The sequence below is a fragment of the Triticum urartu genome, chromosome 7 (genome assembly GCF_003073215.2).
Source record: "Triticum urartu cultivar G1812 chromosome 7, Tu2.1, whole genome shotgun sequence".
Classification (NCBI taxonomy): domain Eukaryota; kingdom Viridiplantae; phylum Streptophyta; class Magnoliopsida; order Poales; family Poaceae; genus Triticum; species Triticum urartu.
In genome coordinates this window covers 453,583,416-453,602,163 of record NC_053028.1, presented here as the reverse complement: position 1 = coordinate 453,602,163, position 18,748 = coordinate 453,583,416, and the positions used below count along the sequence as shown (strand labels likewise).

The 18,748-nt window shown below is 46.8% G+C and overlaps 1 protein-coding gene across 1 annotated transcript; it reads right to left on the bottom strand.

Moving 5' to 3' along the window:
• Positions 1-4,179: 4,179 nt before the first annotated feature.
• Positions 4,180-15,039, bottom strand: LOC125520187. Its single transcript, XM_048685026.1, has 12 exons — positions 13,949-15,039; positions 13,335-13,619; positions 12,919-13,236; positions 12,525-12,752; positions 9,817-9,917; positions 9,616-9,703; positions 8,758-9,216; positions 8,304-8,500; positions 5,565-7,373; positions 4,817-5,425; positions 4,580-4,724; positions 4,180-4,489 (listed from the first exon to the last, which is right to left on the bottom strand). Exons 1-9 carry the CDS (start codon positions 14,495-14,497, stop codon positions 5,615-5,617), a joined length of 3,984 nt encoding a protein of 1,327 aa, XP_048540983.1. The 5' UTR covers positions 14,498-15,039; the 3' UTR covers positions 4,180-4,489; positions 4,580-4,724; positions 4,817-5,425; positions 5,565-5,614.
• Positions 15,040-18,748: the final 3,709 nt, after the last annotated feature.

Sequence of the window (18,748 nt, the reverse complement as noted above, 5' to 3'; positions counted from 1 at the left end):
AAAGCATGACATGGAGCTACTCAAAGAGCTTAACAAAAGTCCCTTAGTGACCTTGAGCCAAAAGGGATCAGAAAATACAATTGCAAGCATGTGAACATAGCAAAAACATAATCAGTTTTCATACTTGGTGAAAACTGGAGCAAGCTGAAATATAACTCAAGTAGGCATGTTTACGAGCTCGATGCACTCACTACGGTGCAAGTCATGGCAAGACAAGCATACATCTATCAAGAAGACACAAAATGCAAGCTAGACATGGCAAGAACAATAGCATAGCATGCATGGATCAACTACAACATCACCGGCAAAATTGCAAACAAGTTGACAATCTGCCCAGATTCACAAAGTAGCAGAAGTAGAGCTCTATTGACTCAAGCTAGGGTGATCCATAATTGCAAACAAAGACATGGATGGATAGAGAACTACAAGATTAACAAAACATCCTTACTGATCATCCCCAAAAGAGGCACGAATCACTAGGAAACAACAAGAACATATGGCATCATGAGATAAAAAGCTCCAGGACTTGGTGAAATTACTAAGTCCCTGAAAACAGAATTAGCAAGTGCACCACTTTGCAAGCTTGCACAAGTCACCACACACATCACAAAAATACATGGGTTGCACCTCTGGAAAGATGACAAAACCCTTAACAAAACACATGTAGAGCATCAGGGCATATCATGCACACATTAATCATGGCAAAAATGACAAAAACCTAAATGGAGTAGCAGATCTGACAATTAACTCAAGTAGCCCTCTTCTAACAGCATTTCGGGCATCAAGATGAACTCAAATGAAAATGATGCAATGGAACGAAATGATGTACTCTCTGAGGCGAACATTTTGATATGCTATATGCATGAATCGGAGCTACGGATGCAAAGTTACGAGGCTATGAAGAAGGGCACATGGATCTGGAATTCTGGGACTTAGACAAAAAAAATCAACCTCTAGGGTTACTGTTCACGGATCTGGATCGGATCTCGCGAAGGCACTGTAGCACGGCGGCGTGGAAGCCGAGGGACGACGGTGCCGGAGTTGGAGGTCGTCGGCGAGGTGGAAGCGGCGCGGGGCGGCGGTCGGAGGGCGCGGTGGAGGCGGCGCGGGGCGGCGGTCGGAGGCGGTCGGGGCGGCGCGGCCGCGGCGACGAGGTGGCGGTCGGGGCGGCCGGCGACGACGAAGAACGGCGGCGGCGGCGAGCTCCCATGGCAGAGCGCGGCCGGCTCGGGAGGAGAAGGGTGCGCGGCGCGCGGCTCCTCTGGCCCGTGCGCGGGCGCGGGCGGGCCGGCCACGGGCCGCGGCGGGCTCCGACGGCGGCGGTGGAGAGAGAGGGAGGCGGCGAATGGGAGGCTGCCACGTGGCGGCGGACACGTCCGTCGGCAGGGAAAGTGTCCGGCGGCGCGCGAGGTGGATTTTAGGGTTTCGGACGAGGGAGGATCCGGATTTCGGGGAAGGGGTCTTTAAATAGGCATAGAGGGAGTTAGGAGAGTCCAAATGAGGTGCGGTTTTCGGCCACGCGATCGTGATTGAACGCTCTAGATGATGGAGCAGAGTTAGGTGGGTTTTGGGCCAAATTGAAGGGGTGTTGGGCTGCAACACACACGAGGCTTTTTCGGTCCCTCGGTTAACCGTCGGAGTATCAAACGAAGTCCAAATTGTACGAAACTTGACAGGCGGTCTACCGGTAGTAAACCAAGGCCGCTTGGCAAGTCTCGGTCGAATCCGAAAATATTTAATCCCCACACACGAAAGAAAGCTAGAAATGACCACCGGAGGAGAACGAAGCGCCGGAATGCAAAACGGACAACGGGGAAAATGCTCGAATGCATGAGATGAACACGTATGCAAATGCAATGCACAAGATGACATGATATGAGATGCATGACAACGATAACAACACACGGAGACAAAAACCCGAACCCGAGAAAATAAATTAACTTAACGCCGGAAACGGCAAGAGTTGGAGTACAAATTGGGAAAGTTACATCCGGGGTGTTACATTGACGCCCAAACACAAATCATTTTAAAGTTTCGGATTCTCCACTTGGTTCTACCTCACTTGTCAATTCTAGGCTCCTAGCTAGCTTGTGCCAAGATATGCACATTTTGTTTGTCATGTGCACTAGCTAGCGGGCAAGCAAGTGTGCACATGTTTTCATCTTGCGTTGGTACACACCTTTAACTATGTGTTGCATAGAGAGTCATCGTCTTTGGCAAGAAGTTTTGCAAAAGATAAAATGAACTAGATTCATTTAGTTGTCACCTAAAGAGATGGTAACAAATATATCTATACAGGTGTTCAAAAAAATCTACATAGACATGCCCTCCCCTGACCGCGGTGTATTCCCTACCTTCCAGCAGTATTCCCTCTAATGCCACTGTGGCCAGGCGACACCTCATTCTAGCCACGGGCAAACTCTTCCTGTACTTCAACCTCGATATCGACGAAGAGCATCGCCTAAATTTCCAAAACCTTGTGGGGGGTCACGGTCGCCAGTGGCCATGGACGCACACGCATGGGCGCTAGGCAGAACCACGATGGTGTACAAGCACGAGGGCAGAAGATTTTCTCTTTTTTCTTAGGGCATCTCTCGGTAGGCTTGTGTCATCACCTAGCTTTTAAAGCTTTGCTCCACTTGATCAGGACGTATTTCCCTCAAAAAAACTTTTTCCTCTAAAAAATTTTTTGAGGGACAAACCATTATGACTAGCTTTATTAAATTAAAGGATAATTACATCGTTTGCAAGTTCTGGGATCATCCAAACCAAAGGGTCCTCAGTCCAAGAACAAGACAGTTTATTCAAATAACTATGCTTAGCTAGCTCATGAGCAACGCCATTAGCTTTCCTATCATCAGTGCTTCCTATTATCAGTGCTTAAACTTGACCTTCCCTAATAGACTTGTAGTACTCCCTCTGTAAACATATATAAAAGCGTTTAGATCACTACTTTAATGATCTAAATGCTCTTATATTTCTTTACGGAGGGAGTATCTAGAGACTCGGCATAAATGGTCGCCGCTGGTCCCACCATTGAGTAGTGCCGGTGCAAAAGTTAATCACCTCCATCGAGTCTCATTCGGCCTCAACAGTGTTGAAACCAAGAGAGTTGGCAAGAACTAGCCCATCTCTCATCGCCATGGCTTCTGTGGTACAAGCATCTGCAGCAAATGGAACAAATGAACATTGTGGCGCCAGAAAATTTCCTCTATGATCACGGATAACTGCTGCTGTAGCTCCACTTCCCTCGTCAATATGAAAGGCCGCATATACATTCAGTTTCACAGATCTGACTTCAGGCTTTGTCCATTTTGCTTCTGGTTCAGTCCCACTAACTTTTTTCAGTCGCCAGGATAGAAGTAGCATTGCGTCCCAGGTGGTGAACAATTCCTTCGTGAGTAATCTGGCGTCGAAGCCACCAAAGGTACCAGCATGTCGCCGCAATTGTTTCTCGTACCCCTATTGCATCAGTGCCCGGCATCACTCCCTGCGGACCTCGTAGGGGAGTTTCCAATAGTTCAGAACCTGATATATCTGTCCCATCGGCTTCAGTTATCAGAACCTGATATATCTATCTCAGAGCATGATTGGTTTAACTGTTGTAAACAAGTACGTGAATGGGCAAAACCGTGCTTTAAGATTAAGCAAATTACGAGGTATATGTAACCATGCCCTCTCCATCAAATCAAATGAAAATGCTCCATCCATTCTGAAAGCAGGAGCAGAGAAGGGTGGTACACAAAACAAAAGAACAAAAGACATTATCTCAACCAGATCACAGGTGGGCCCGGTTCCACCTATACAATACCCAAGGAGTTAAGATAGATCAACATTTGGTTCACCGGTACGAGTTGTGTCAAGTTATTTCCCCTATAATAAAAGGATCATTAACATTGGCTGGGCTGTCATCATCTGTTCTGTGAATGCTTCCTACAATAACATCATTAGTAAAGAGCCCCTCTTTCTCTATCAGCATGAAGGATCGTGCATGTGAGTTAGACATGTAGATTTTCTGTATATGAGGCCCTTGATGGCATAATCATAAGCTCTGAAAGATACCCAAACTCTGGCCGTGAAGAGATTAGAGATCATGCTGCTAGCAAAAAAAGAAAAAACTAACTGTGTGGCAGTATGAACCATTCTGATTCTGAGAACACAGAATAGTATTTAGGTTGCTTTTGTCAAATGAAGTGGGATTATTAGCTTGTTAAAATTAGGGATATCGGTCAGAATGTACGGCCATATGAACAACATTTGTGTACGTATGAAAATGCAGCGATTCCATTGCAGACTCCCTGGCTTCACAGTGTATTGCATATATACATACCCAAGGGAAACTTTCAATTTTTTACAGCATATACTGGCGAGGCCTATTTTAGTAGGACGGAATGATCTGATTAAACCCACGCAGATTTCTAATCCTTCACCAAAGGATCGTATCCTCTCCAGGTTAGGCAAGACAAAGGATCAACCAAACGGTGTGTGCCTGCGAAATAATGGGATGGAAATCATCACTACAATATCAAGCGATTCACTTGATTTGTCCTATTCTATGATACCTAGAGATTCACTTTACCTTGCTGCTGGCAGCTAACGCAGAACAATATCAAGACCTTCCAAGGCTTTTTGATCCTCTACCTCCTCCGGCTAAAATTTGCTCAAGACGGTGCAGATCAGCTGTTGCAGCGAACTTAATCACTGCCTTTGCAGTTTGCTGGCTCCTAGATCATAGAAAAGACCATCAGTACTATCAAAACATTATGCTTCTCCCTACCCATCAAATGATGTTGATGTGCAAGTCTCAAGGGCAGACCTCTCCAAATCAGAATCATCTTCATCAAGTGATGTGATATTTTCTTTAGTAAATGACAATGGGCCGGCCATGTATATGCTCATCATAGGCTGAAAGCCTCCTTCCCATATATAATACATTCTACAGCTTCACCAACTCTTAAATCACCGCATGGCTTACAGTTCATGACATTACTTCTAGGGTGACTGGAGCCTATGAAGAAACCATACCATTGCAAAATCTTTAAGAAGTTAACATGGTCTGAGAAGAGCATCGACCAAAAGCTTCACTGCACTTCATTTCCTCTCTAATAAAGGGATCAGTACCTGTCATGTGGTCAAACAAGCCACGATGCATACCATGCTTAAGCAATCATCTTGCCAGCTAGGCATGTATCATATTCCAGTTCTAGCAAGGAATGACTTGGGACCATAATAGGCTTCAACATACTGATTAATGCTCTAACTTTAGATGGCTCTGGCAAAAAGTTTGCTAATGTATAAGTGTTTGAGGTCAATTTTAAGTGATCGGTATTGTTTGTCCTCATTGTCATCAGCTTCTTTGCAGATCACTCCCCAAATAAGGGAGTCCACTAAAGTTCCAAATATACAGTCATTGTAGAGTTTCAAGCTGGGAAAAGAGATAAAAATACCCGGTGCGTTAATACAAAAATAATTTCCAGCTAGTAGTTCAATGTGAGCATGCATGCAAAAAAAATTATCCTATGTTATAAGATGTGGTAGTATCAGTTTGTAAATCAATATGTTACCTCTGGAAACCTTGGCCTTAACAGGAAGATGGTCCAAGAGGAACCAACTATTATCCACCAAAAGCTTCGCTGCTTTTCACTTCCTCACTACTAGACGAATCAGTATCCGTTATGCGGTCAGACAAGTCACAATGTGCACCATGATTTAAGCCATCATCTTGCTCAACTAGGCATATGTCATATTCTGATTCTAGCAAGGAATGGCTTGGAACCATAGTTAAATCCATCATACTCATCAATGATCTAACTTTAGCTAGCTCTGGCCAACATTTTGCTGATATATACGTGTTTGAGATCAATTTGTAGTGACCAGGATTGTTTGTCCTCATTGCCAGCAGCTTCTTTGCAGTTCGTTTGCCAATTTCTGTATTACCATGGATCAGGCAAGCCTCAATAAGAGTCGCTAACATTGCAGCAGTTGGCTGGAACGGCATCTTGTCAATTATCTCCTCGGACACCTTCAGCAAACCTTCACGGCTGTACAAATCAACCATGCAAGAAAAATGCTCCACTCTTAGTGCAATACCAAACACAGCAAACATATTGGCAAATAGTAGCTGCCCTTGAGTGACCAGTCCAGAGTAGCTACATGCTGAAAGAACAGCAACCATGGTTACATGGTCGGGCTCTATACTGTTGGCGATCATTTCATCAAAGAGCTTCAGTGATAGATGGCCCTCTCTTTGCATTCCATATCCCAAAATCAATGAAGTGTAGGCATGCTTGTCTCGACATTCCATCTGATCAAATACTATCCGTGAAGCTCTCATGTGTCTAGACTTTGAGTACATGTCGACAAGTGAGTTTTGCAATAATTTAGAACCACCCAATCCATGTCTAAGGATGTAGCAGTGCAGCTCCCTTCCATGACAGAGGTGTCCAAACCGAGCAACAACGGAGAGCATTGTCAAGACAGTAACATCATTGGGACAGACACCTGAGCCAATCATCTCTCTGAAGAGCAAAGAAGCTTCCTCAACCTGGTCCATGAATGCAAATCCTGCTAACAATGAATTCCAAGCTGTGATGCTCCGAATTGAGTACACTGTAAACAGAAGTACAGCAGAGCTCATCATCCTGCATCTTGAATACATTGTTATCAACGAGTTTACCACACACTCGAGCCTGTCGAAGTATAGACGAACAGCCACCCCATGCAACTCCCTGCCAATCCTCAGATACCCACTCTTAGCACACGCCTTGAGGCCAATCAGCACGCTCACAGAGTCCACCCCTGGCCCGTGGCGATTCCTCGTCTGAGACAACAACCTGATCACTTCATCATAGTTCCCTGCCTTCAAATTCCCTGCTGCAACTGCATTCCACGTCACAATGTTTTCCCCAGGAACCCGCTGAAGCAGCTGAAACGCCTCGGCCCACATCCCCGCCGATGCATAGCCAGACACCATTGTGTTCCAGCTGACAACATCCCTGACAGACATTTCATCAAACACCCTCCGCGCATCCTCTAGCTCCCCGCACTTGACATACATCCCGACCAAAGCGTTCCAGACATACATGTCCAGATCATATCTACTCCTCCGAATACGGTGGTCAATTTTGCGGCCAATGGTGACCTCTCCGAGCTCGCCGCAAGCGCGCAGCAGAGACGGATACGTGTACCTGTCGGCGTCCACGCCCAGCGCCAGCATCCTGTCATACGCCATGACCACGTCTTTCCACAGCCTGTCGCCGGCGTAGCTCCATATGAGCAGGTTCCAGGGGAAAGCTCGCGCCTTCCCAGCCGCCTGCTCGACGGCAGAACGCGCGGCCGGGATGTCGCCGACGGCTATGTACAAGGAGGCGATCCTGGGGAGGACGGAAGGATGCGCGCCCAGGCCGAGCGTGAATGCGCGCGCATGGACCTGCTCGCCGGGGCGGAGCGCGCGGTGCGCGGCGCAGGAGAAGAGGATGGAGGCGAGGGAGGAGGGGGAGAAGGACGAGGCGGGCGGCGGCGGCGGTTCTTGGGCAGGTGCGGCGTTTCTCCAAACGGGTGGGAGACAGCGCTGGATGCGGAGGAGTTGCTGCCTGGAGAGCGAGGCGGCGGCGGCGGCGCAGGTGGGAGAAGGGCGCATCAAACGGCCGCCGCTCTCGCCGTCGCATCACACCGCGGCGGCGGCGGCGAAGCTGGTGGGGAGCGAGAGCGAGAGGCTAATGGTAGGAGGAGGCTCTCGGCGTCTGGGCGCGCCAATGTTTCGTCCGGGGTTTACCATGAGTGCACGCCAAGAGAAATCGGTCACTTATTTTGGAACGTCCGATTCGCATCCAACGTCCCGGATTACCCGCCCAGACAGCACGCAAAATTGTTGATTTTTTTTTTGAAACTGGATTGAAAGGCAAGACAATGGAAGGGAGAGAGAGAGAGAGGCAGCAGACACAGAAGTATAATTTGATTATATTTCTCTTGGCACCTACCAAAACACAGGTGTAAGAATCATCAATCCTCAAGAGGGTGGGTACTCATCTCTGAGATATACAATTGGTGACTGTGTGGGCAACAAATTTTTCCAGCGAATATCTTTCTTGCTAAACTTGGCGAAAATCTCTACATGAGTGAAGAGCAGGCCTTCTTCTTCTTCTTGCTGCCAGGAACTACCAGTCCACTGGCGCAATGGTGTGGGAGCTGCCGGCAGAACAAACCTCTCCGCTCGACGGGGGCGTAAAAATAAGGGGATCATACACTACTTTCCATTGCCGAAGCCATCAAGAATGCCGAGCCGAGCTTCGCGGCGCTATGACCTGCCATTATGGGCAGCGTACAGCAGCGACTCTGACTGGTCTCTCTCGGCGTGCTTGCCCTTTCCCTTGTCCAGACGAGCCCTTCGCACGGCTTGCTGGATTTGCCGCTCGTGCTCTTTAAGGATCTCTTCCATGTTTACCCCAGGAGGCATCAATGGTCCTGAGTACTGGATTCGGTTCTTCCTCGTGCCATTCACCTGAAATTATCAGCATGTTACACTACTGACTGAAAAGAATATATAGACGGGAAATTATCAGCCACATTATTTGCAGAACATCCACTACGAAGTCTAGACCCAATAAGAACCAACCAGAAATGCTAATGAATGGATTTTTCGGATTTTATTGAAACTAATCACGGCTCTTAAAGGCTAGGGTCATGCTTTGCTTTGCTCTCTACAAATGTTATGAATTAAGACCAGCTAAAGCTAATTAGAAGAATTAAGTAACTCACCCCTGTAGGCTCCTTATCTGCCACCACTTCATCCTTCCGATGGGAAGATGACGGTCTTTCTTGGAATTGATGCGATTGCGACCATTTGGGTTTGTCAGACTGGTCGGCAGCAGCGAGTTGACTGTATCTTGAACTCGACCGATGCTCTCTTAAATACTGTTTCCTGGCGCTGTCCCCAAGGTTAGACAGCTTACCAGTATTGCCTCGCTGCCCAGTTGCAGTAGATGGGTTAGACATCTCAGCAGCAGCAATCTGAGAGGTGTAGAATCTCTGGCCGTTTGGATCTGTGCCACTTGATCGACCCAAAGTGGAGGATGAACGACCAGCATTCATCAAAGGAACACGGCGAGCATGACCATTGTCTACTACCAGAGGATCCATTGGAAAGCCGGTAACACCATCCTCCTTTGGAGTAAACTTATTACTACTGCTTTTAGGATTAACCGGAACTCGCCGTTGCTGCAAAGCCATGAAACAAGAGAGATTTGAGTAATATGAAACGGCAAACTGTTCATATGTAGCAGTATGACATCAGATTAGTTGTCATATATACAGTATAGTTGCCTCTGGAGCTGGAAACAATGTGTGTGCATTACAGATTGGTTGCTGCATGGTTAGTTGGTTACAATAAAACAGTTGTGTAAATTAACTTCCAAACAAATAGAGAAGCAATTGCATTGCATCCCGATAATGAATCATGTATATAATGCATTCACCGAACTGCTAGCATCGGGTATTGAATGGCATGTTTCAAAGCTCAAAAGTGCAGATTGTGGCACCAGAAAAAAAATCACTGAGGAGACCCTTGGTATGCCAATTATCAGACTATACTAAGATCGGATTAATTCTGCAAAATACCTGTAAATCGATAGTGCCATTTTGTGCTGCAAGTTGCTTCCTGCGTCCAGTTTCAGATTCATGTCCTTTGGCTGCAGCTGCTCTTTGCCTGTGGACCAAAACGGATATAATTAGTTAAATACAGAAATGCCAATGATAAAACCCATCTGTCGAAATTGCAGATTGCATAATATTTGTCTTAGGTTCTATAGAGAATATTACCTCCTAGCTTCTTCATCTCGAAGCTTAGCGTCATATTCCTTACTTGGAGGATATTTCGGCAGACTTGATGGATCACAAGCATAAGGCTTCGTTGTAAAGAACTGTTGTATAATGTACAAGTACAGATTACAAACCAGAAGTTAAGGGCAGTCACTTCAGATATACAGAGGCAACCAAATCAGTTATCAACTAATCCCATAAAGTGAAAAGGCTAATATAAAATAGCATCTCTTAAGTTTTAATATTAAGATCAAAAGATATTGTTCACTTTTGAAAATCAGTGTCTCAAATTCACAATATATGAGCTGAAAATAACACAGAAGTCCATATTTTCAGGGGACTTATTCACATTTGCCACAACTCTTACTTGTATCCTGCCATTACTTTTCAGGGGTTGTTTGGATACTGGGATTTTACAAAACCAGTTTGGCCTACACTCGTTTTCGGTTACAACAAACTAAAACTATGTTTGGTTAACATAACAAATCCAAGGATAAGTAAATCTTGGTTTTACTAAAACTGAAAAACTGAGTTTATGGAAAAACGACAATTAGACGTTTTTTGACGTTTTTCTATAAACGAGTTCATCATCCGCCGCTGGCGACCGGCATACAGCGCAGCTGGCCTGCGTGTTGCCGTCACCGACGAGTCCTTTCCCAGCAACAACTCATCAACGCATACCGCACCACCCGCGGCCCTCGCCGTCGACGTTGCCGCCGGCCGCCGCCGTCACCGTCGAACACTGGTCCTGCCCCAACGACAACTGATCTCGCGTCGCTCGCGACCGTCGCCATCGTCGGACCATCGTCATCGCCGTCGACCATCGGTCCTTCCCCGGCGAGCCCTCATCCCGCATCACCGGCGGCCGCCGCCAACTCGCCATCACAGTCGACCATTGATCCCTCTCGCGTCTTCCTCGCCGATGGCGGTCTCTTATAAATTTGATCTTGAGTTAGTGTGGCAGCAAAAGATTCCTTGTATGCTCGTTCTTGTTCTTGAATGATTGGTCATTCTCATTACTGTCACTCATGCAAACGATTCACGTGTGAGCATTCAGATTGCTTTTGATGATGGATGGGTATGGCAGGAAGGACTAGTAGTAATTTGGCTGTTAACATGATCTTGTGCTCAAGCAGGCTGGCTTCCTCAAGACCACAACGGTGCATCTTCGTCGGTCCTCACCTTCACCGCTGCCCAAGGAACCATCACCGGCGATGATGTCGACCAACCCGGCCAACTGCAGCGCTACTCTCTCTTCGGCCGCGACAATGATGGACCCCATCCAGGAAGTATGACGAGAGTGCCGGCATCGAAACTGGACGCATTCATCTCTTACGGGGCGGCGATGGCGCAGCCTCGTGTTTAAACATGTTTTATCATCCAAACAAGGTTTTGTGTATACTTGTTCCTAACTGAATTATTGGTAAAACTAGTTTTCTGAAAGAAAAAAATCCAACTAAAACGTGTTTTGTTAAAACTAGGCGTTAATCCTACTTATCCAAACAACCACTTAGAGCTACTCACTACTCACTCTTCTGTTAACCTTATTTGCAGTTGCCACTGCTCCTTTTCCATCCAACTTGCAGTTAGTGAGATATTAAAGGACCAAAATGCCCATGGACATTCTGTCCGATGCTTCTTCCTTCTAAGCCACTTTACCTCCTCCATCCCCTCTCTCCACTACAGAGATCTGGCATTTCATCCCTCTCTCCCTCTACCTCCACCTTGTGGCCGGCATGTCCAGCTCGTGTCAACATTGGGCTCATGTTCCCACCAAAGCACACAATCGCCATATGGGGCCAACTGGCAAGATCCGGACGGCCCTCCAGCTCAAAGAGTCGAGCTGAGCCTCATCCCTGCAAACAACAGGGACTGGGAGCTCAAGTGTGGCAAAGCTTGCGTCGGTGTTTGGGCCGCCTTACCGGCTGACTCCGTCCAACACGACAAGGTGAACTTGGAGGCCACGTCTCACGCGGAGGAGGCTGAGCGACAGCAGCAGGCATGACCCTATGCATGATCTGCTTGATTGATTGTACAGAAGAGAGAGAGAGACCAAGATATGATCATTTGTTTTGTTTAACTATAAAACGTTTTGCCTGTAATTATTGCAGCTCAAGATGGCTTCTAAATTGGCATGCAACTTATACTTAACATGTATCCTTGATGGTCCTTTTCCAAATGGGGTGGGTGCCCTAAGTTCAGCAATTCCATTCCAAGGAGCTGCATGCAGGCCACCATTGTGTCATCCTGTAGCAACTAGCAAGGGAGGTTCACTACTGCATCTAGGCTGATGGGAGAGACGAATCAGAGGAGATATCGAATAGGAAGAAGCCAGGAGGAAGAATATGACATGTGGGACCATCAAACGGTGCTTATGGGCATTGTGCAACCCTCAAAAGGTGCTAATGGGTGTTGACCGAATCAGAAACAGAGCTGCATGACAAATGTACATCTAACAGGAGAGTAGCAAAAGTCAGCAACCCTGAAAAGTAGAGGTAGAATGCACGTATGAGGTTGTACTAGTTGTAAATGTACTCACTATTTTCAGATCCACCAAATGGCACGCCAATTATGTTTATATGTGATTGCAAGGACATAAAGCACTTTTAGCTAACATTTTATACATATCTGACCATAGATTCTCTTTATGACAGGCAATACAGCAGCCATATAATGGATCAATGAATGTAAGGGCAGACAGAACTTACTTCACTTTCAAGGGCAGAAGCCGCAGTACCCCTATTATCAGGTTCTACAGCAAGTAAACGGTCCAGAAGTGACAAAGCTGAAGGAGGGAAGTCCTTATATACATCATTCACACAACGACGATACGGATGTTGTGGTTTGAAGATGGTAGCACGTGATAACTTCAAATTAGCCCAGAACTCCTCTGATGGTGAACCACAAAGCTTGAATATTTTGTGCAACTGTTCCACCTGAAAGAGTTTAGACAACAAAAATTGCCCTTAAGTGTCATAAAGTTAACAACATAGATTCACAGAACTATTCAAGACTAACGTAAGTACACAAGTAGGATTAATCCAAAGAAGCAACAGTCTTGAGTTTGAGCAAATTATGACTGCGGCAGTAGTCAAACAGTACCTCAGTTCGTCCTGGCATGATAGGCTTCCCTGACAGCAATTCCGCAAGGATGCAACCAGCACTCCAGAGATCAACCGTGGCACCATAGTTAGTAGCACCCAACAAAAGTTCCGGGGGCCGGTACCATAAAGTTACAACACGACTTGTCAAATTCTGCTTTTGGTTCGGATTAAAGAATGTAGCTAGACCAAAATCTGCTATTTTGAGGGCACCATTATTGTCAAGCAGAAGATTAGCACCCTTTATATCCCGATGCAAAACACCACGACTATGACAGTGACCAAGTCCAGACAGTAGCTGGTGCATGTAACACTTGACCTGAATGGGTCATTTTCCGAAGTCAGCATGGAATGAAAACTAAAGGCACAATAGAAAACCTTTGAATGGAGATCAAAGAAAATGTCCAGAAGGAAAACCTGAGCCTCTGTGAATTTTATGCCAGGTGTAGCAGCAAGCCCCGCAAGATCATGCTCCATGTATTCGAACACGAGATACAAGCTACTAGACATGCGTGATGTCACCAAACCTTCGAGCTTAATAACATTTGGATTATCAAGTCTTCTTAAGATGTGAATTTCCCTCGCCATAAATCGAACACTCTCAGGATCCATATTGGCAAATCTAACTTTCTTAAGTGCCACAATTTTTCCATTCTCAAGATCGCGTGCTTTGTAAACGCTGCTGTAGGTACCTTGCCCTATCTGAAATATTTAAAAGGCGAGGGTGAGAAAAAGCGTAGTAGCACAGAATCAGCAGTTCTAATCAATCAGATTGCTTTAAAGGACTAGGAGCTGCGTGTGGGCTCTATTTTTCTACCTGCACCACGATATTGAGAATGATATTCCAAAGCTTATGGGATCTAGATGTATTTACACTATTACAACTGACAGAATGCCCTATGCCATTAGAAAATGTTCAAGCGCTTTGAAACATTCACACTAAATCACACCTAAACACAATTCAGAACATAGATGGCTAATGAAGGTCTTGAAAAGAGAAACAAGATGATGAATTTGTGGTAAGGATGAACCTTGTCCAACTTCTCGAAGGACTCTGCCTTGCGAGGCTGCCACCCACGGACCGCCTCTGTTGCCACCTCCGTGAGCCACCTCGGCCAGCCAGCCGCCACATGCTCCCCCACCACTCCATTCGGCACATCTATGATCCTTGGCTTCACCTCACCCCTGATGCCACCACTCCTTGGTTCTTGCTCTGCCACGCCATTCGGAGCACGCCTGCGATTCACAGGGGCAGCAACCGCCCTCTCCACATCGACGACGCTAGCGGCAGTTGCGGCCACTTCCTCTGGCAGCGGCACCACTGCATCGACCACCGGCGCAGGGGGCTTCCGAATCAGCCTGGCCGTGCTGGCATCTTTGGCAACACGGTGCCCCACGCTCGAGGACGTGGCTGCCACAACTCCCCCTTCTTCTTCATCCTCCTCCAAGTCCTCGTGCCTCTTGCTGGAGTTGTAACTAACCAGACGCCTCAGCGAGTTGCTGGATGGGCGGCGGCGAGGCTTCCCCTCGCCGCCACACTCGTCGCCGCCATGGAATTGCTTCGAACTGACGCATCCCATGGGACAAGGATCCCGGCAGGAAACCCTACTCCAAGAGAATCAAGACGACGACTTGAAGAGACTTTCTCCCGCATCAGGCCCTCATTGCTCCCCGAATTGGAGCGCCAATCCGGGCTCCTCCGCAGATCCAAATCAGAAGGCAGACACTCGGGAGCCGGAGGAACTCCCCCTCCGCTCCAGCAACTTCCGAATCAGGGAGCGCGCGGCCAGGAACCGGCGCCAACGACGACTGGAACTGAGACTCCACAACTGCAACCGAAATCGGGATCTTCTTGGAGCACTCGAGTGGAAGCGGCGCGAGTTGGGCAGGGCAGGGACGAACCGGGGCGGGGAATCCGGGGTGGGCTGGGATCAAAATCGAACCTTGCCGCCGGAAAACCGCAACGCGTCGCCCCGCAGATCTCCCTCCCTCCCAACCTCTCTCCTTCCCGAGTGCTGGCCTTTTTCTTGGGTCCTTTTGTTTGGTCTGTTGCAAGTACCCGGTCTTCTGCTTCCCTTCCCTTCTCTTTTCTGGTTGGTGAAAAAAGGGAGAGGGCAGAGGGAGAGAAATTGTCAGCGAGAGGGAGGGAGGGAGACGTTAGTTCCTGTTTTATTTTATTTTTATGTGAAGAAAGAAATTGGGAATCAAGGGCGCAGACAGTTTTTGGAAAATCGGGAAACTCGAATCTCTATTCAATTGCTTAGCCATGTGATCTTTGATTCCCTATGGTTCTGTCAAACTTAGCCGTGTCAAAAGCATCCAAGAACATTGGGAGGAAATTAGAAGAAGTCAACAGATGAATAGCACACGTACACCTATGGTGAGGAGGGCGTGATTAGAGATATGATAAATTAGTGGTAGCTGTGAAGAAAAGAAGTGACAAGCTGTATATAGCGAGAGAAATCAAAGTTGGTTCAAGGTTCAATTATTTTGTTGCAAGGTCGAGTCCACGTGCTAACTTTGTGATTAATTACCTACTTGATTTTTGTGAAACGGTTTTGTTTTTCTCATTAATAACGTACGAGACAGCTAGACCCAAGTATATTGTATTTGCCATCAAAAAGTAGTATAAGAGCATCTACACATGGACGTCTTAAACAAGCCTCAAACGCCCGAAAGGCCCGCCTGGTCACTGACTGATCACTACTCCCTCCGTTCTAAAATAGATGAACCAACTTCGTACTAAAGTTAGTATAAAGTTGAGTCATCTATTTTGAAACGGAGGGAGTAAAATCTGGCCCAGATGGGCGCCTCAACCGGGCCTCAAACGCCCGGGTTGTCTAGTGCCCCTTATATCCAGTCCAAATATAAGGCGGATATGAGTCTGCCCGGGCGCGTCCGTTACGTCAAACCCGGCCCACCCCGACCCCATAAATATCCCCAATCCTAAAACCTTAGCTCACTCCACTCTTGATTCATCTCTTTTCTTCCCTCCGATTTCTCCGATTCGATCCACTCCTGCGACTGTCGCAACCATGTCGAGCGCCGGTAGTCGCTCCTCCTCCGACTACGACAAGGAGTTGGCCCTCCGCATTGCCCTCGAGAAGTCGAAGGTGGACATGGGTGGCAGTTCCCGACCGGCCGCCTCGCCTCTCCCCGCCGGCGCAGGCTCCTTCCAGCCCATGTTTGGCTCCGCGCGGGGCTGGGGAGTCCATGCCTCCCCCACGCCATCCTCTGCCCCCATCGTCTGCTGCTCCCCCCACGTCAGCAGTGGTGGGTGCTTGTGCCCGCCTAGCCGGCCGGGACACGCACACCAAAGTCAGAGGCGTGTGTCGCCAGCCGCGAGAGGCAGCGGGCAAGGGATAGGGACGCGGCAGAGAGCTCTGTCCTCCGCCGCTGCGGGTTATCGACGGAGCCCGATGAGAACGAGTGGCTCCTCGCATGGGTCTACCGCCGGTCGCTTACAATTGCGGAGACGGATGCTCGGCAGCTCCGCGGGAAGAATGTGAACGCTCTCCAGCTTGCCATCGAGCAATCCGAGTGCGAGCCAAGGAGAAGGCGACGAAGGCTGCTTGGCTGGCAAAGCTCAAGCGCCAGTAGGACATGGCCGTCCGGCGCCTCAAGGGCCTCATCATCATCTCCTCCAGTGACGACGACGGCGGGGGCTCCTCGTCTAACGAATCAGACGATCCTCCACCAGCCGCCGACAGCTCTGGCGACTGGAAAGTGAAGGGTTGGCCCGAAAGTGGTGAAGATCTGCTTCTTTAATTAAATTTTAAGTTTTAGATGTAGTCGTTGGGAAAAGAACGTGTTGGGATCATGATCGTTACCGTCACCGAGTTGCAGCGGAAGAAGAACGTGTCGGTGTAGATCATACTTGGAGTCCCTCAAACCGTCGATGAACGATCCCTCGTACCGCCCATGAACGATCCCTCGAACCGAAGACCGAAAGCACGGCCTCTCTACTTGGTTGCAAACATGCAGCCTTCACGATCCAGCAGCGCTTCATCGTCCAGAGCTAATCGCCATCGGATATTTAGAGGAAGGATAATAGAACCACACTGGACTTCTAATTTTGAGGACAAGAAGATTAGCCAAGCTCTAATCAGTGAACTAGGACAAACTAGGACAATAACTAGAAGAAGTAGAGGAGGCTCCAAAACTTGTATATAGGTGACGTTTGAGCAACCCCAAAGCCCATCGTACGGTAAGAAGTGACCATGATGCTCGAGCAGTATCAGACATTAACACTATGTGTTATTACAATTGAATGCAGATGATATTAACTCAATTCATAACAAATAAGATTGGGTCATCGTTCTTCTAACATCATAATCTCAATATTGTTTTAGGATCATCATTACACTTAATGATATCCTAAGATCTGAAAAACATGATAACCAACAATACTTGAGCTAGCTAGTCTTAGAGGTGAGACTAGGAACCTTTTATTTACCGTTTATCATTCCACAAGTGCATATGAGTTTTCCACTGAATCGCATATTCCAAGATCATAGTAGTTATAACATAGAATATAAACTCTTAATTATGAATATGAAAATATAATAATACAAATATTATTGTCTCTAGGGCATATTTCCAACAGTCTCCCACTTGCACTAGAGTCAATAATCTAGTTTACATAGTCTCTTTAACACCTATGGCTATCTGGTGTTGCTCATGCTTTGCTCGTGGTAGAGCCTTCGTCATCGGGTCTAACACATTCAAATCCGTGTGAATCTTGAGAATCTTCAGATAGCCCTTCTCAACATATTGTTGAACAATGTGATACTTGCGTTCAATGTGTCTGGTCTTCATGTGTGATCTTGGTTCCTTTGCTTGAGCAAGGGCACCACTATTATCACAATAGAGAGCCATTGGATTCATCACACTTGGGACAACACCAATTTCTTCAAGAAACATCTTGATCCAGAATGCCTCCTTTGAAGCTTCCGAAGCTGCAATATACTCTGCTTCTGTCGTAGAATCCACATCAGTGTTCTCTTTGAAACTCTTCCAAACGACCGCACCACCATTAACTATAAAAGCATAACCTGATTGAGATTTATAGTCATCTATGTCAGCTATGAAGCTAGCATCGGTTTAACCATTTACAACGAGTTCTTCATCTCCTCCATAAACAAGGAGCATATCATTTGTTCTTCTCAGGTACTTACGAATATTCTTTACTATTATCCAGTGAGACACTCCTAGATCACTGTGGTATCTGCTACTAACACTTAGTGCATACGAAACATCTAGTCTTGTACAAATCATGGCATACATAATGGAGCCAATAGCAGAGGCATATGGTACTCCACTTATTTGCACTCGTTCATCAACTGTCTTTGGACATTGATTTTTGCTAAGTGTTATGCCATGTGACATTGGGAGAAATCCTTCCTTTGCATTCTCCATTTTTAAACCTTTTTAAAACCTTATCAATGTACGTGCTTTGGCTTAGTGCTATTAGATGTATTGATATATCTCTATGCTAGATCTTTATACCCAATATATATGCAGCTTCACCTAAGTCTTTCGTTGAAAACACACTCTTCAGTTAGTCCTTTATTGTGCCAAGATATTTAGTATCATTCCCAATCAATAATATGTCATCTACATATAATATTAGCAATGCTACATAGCTCCCGCTAAACTTCTTGTATACACAAGCTTCTTCATCATTTTTAATGAAGCCAAACTCTTTTACAACTTCATCAAAACATTGATTCTAGCTCCTTGATGCTTGCTTCAAACCATAGATTGACCTTTGAAGCTTGCATACCTTTCTAGCATCCTTCGGAACAACAAAATCTTCTGGTTGTATCATG

Coding starts and splice junctions, on each gene's coding strand:
- LOC125520187 (XM_048685026.1), bottom strand. CDS start 14,497: ATGGGATGCGTCAGTTCGAAGCAATTCCATGGCGGCGACGAGTGTGGC. Junction 13,237..13,334: donor TAAAATTCACAGAGGCTCAG/GTTTTCCTTCTG, acceptor TGACCCATTCAG/GTCAAGTGTTACATGCACCA. Junction 12,753..12,918: donor TCATGCCAGGACGAACTGAG/GTACTGTTTGAC, acceptor AAACTCTTTCAG/GTGGAACAGTTGCACAAAAT.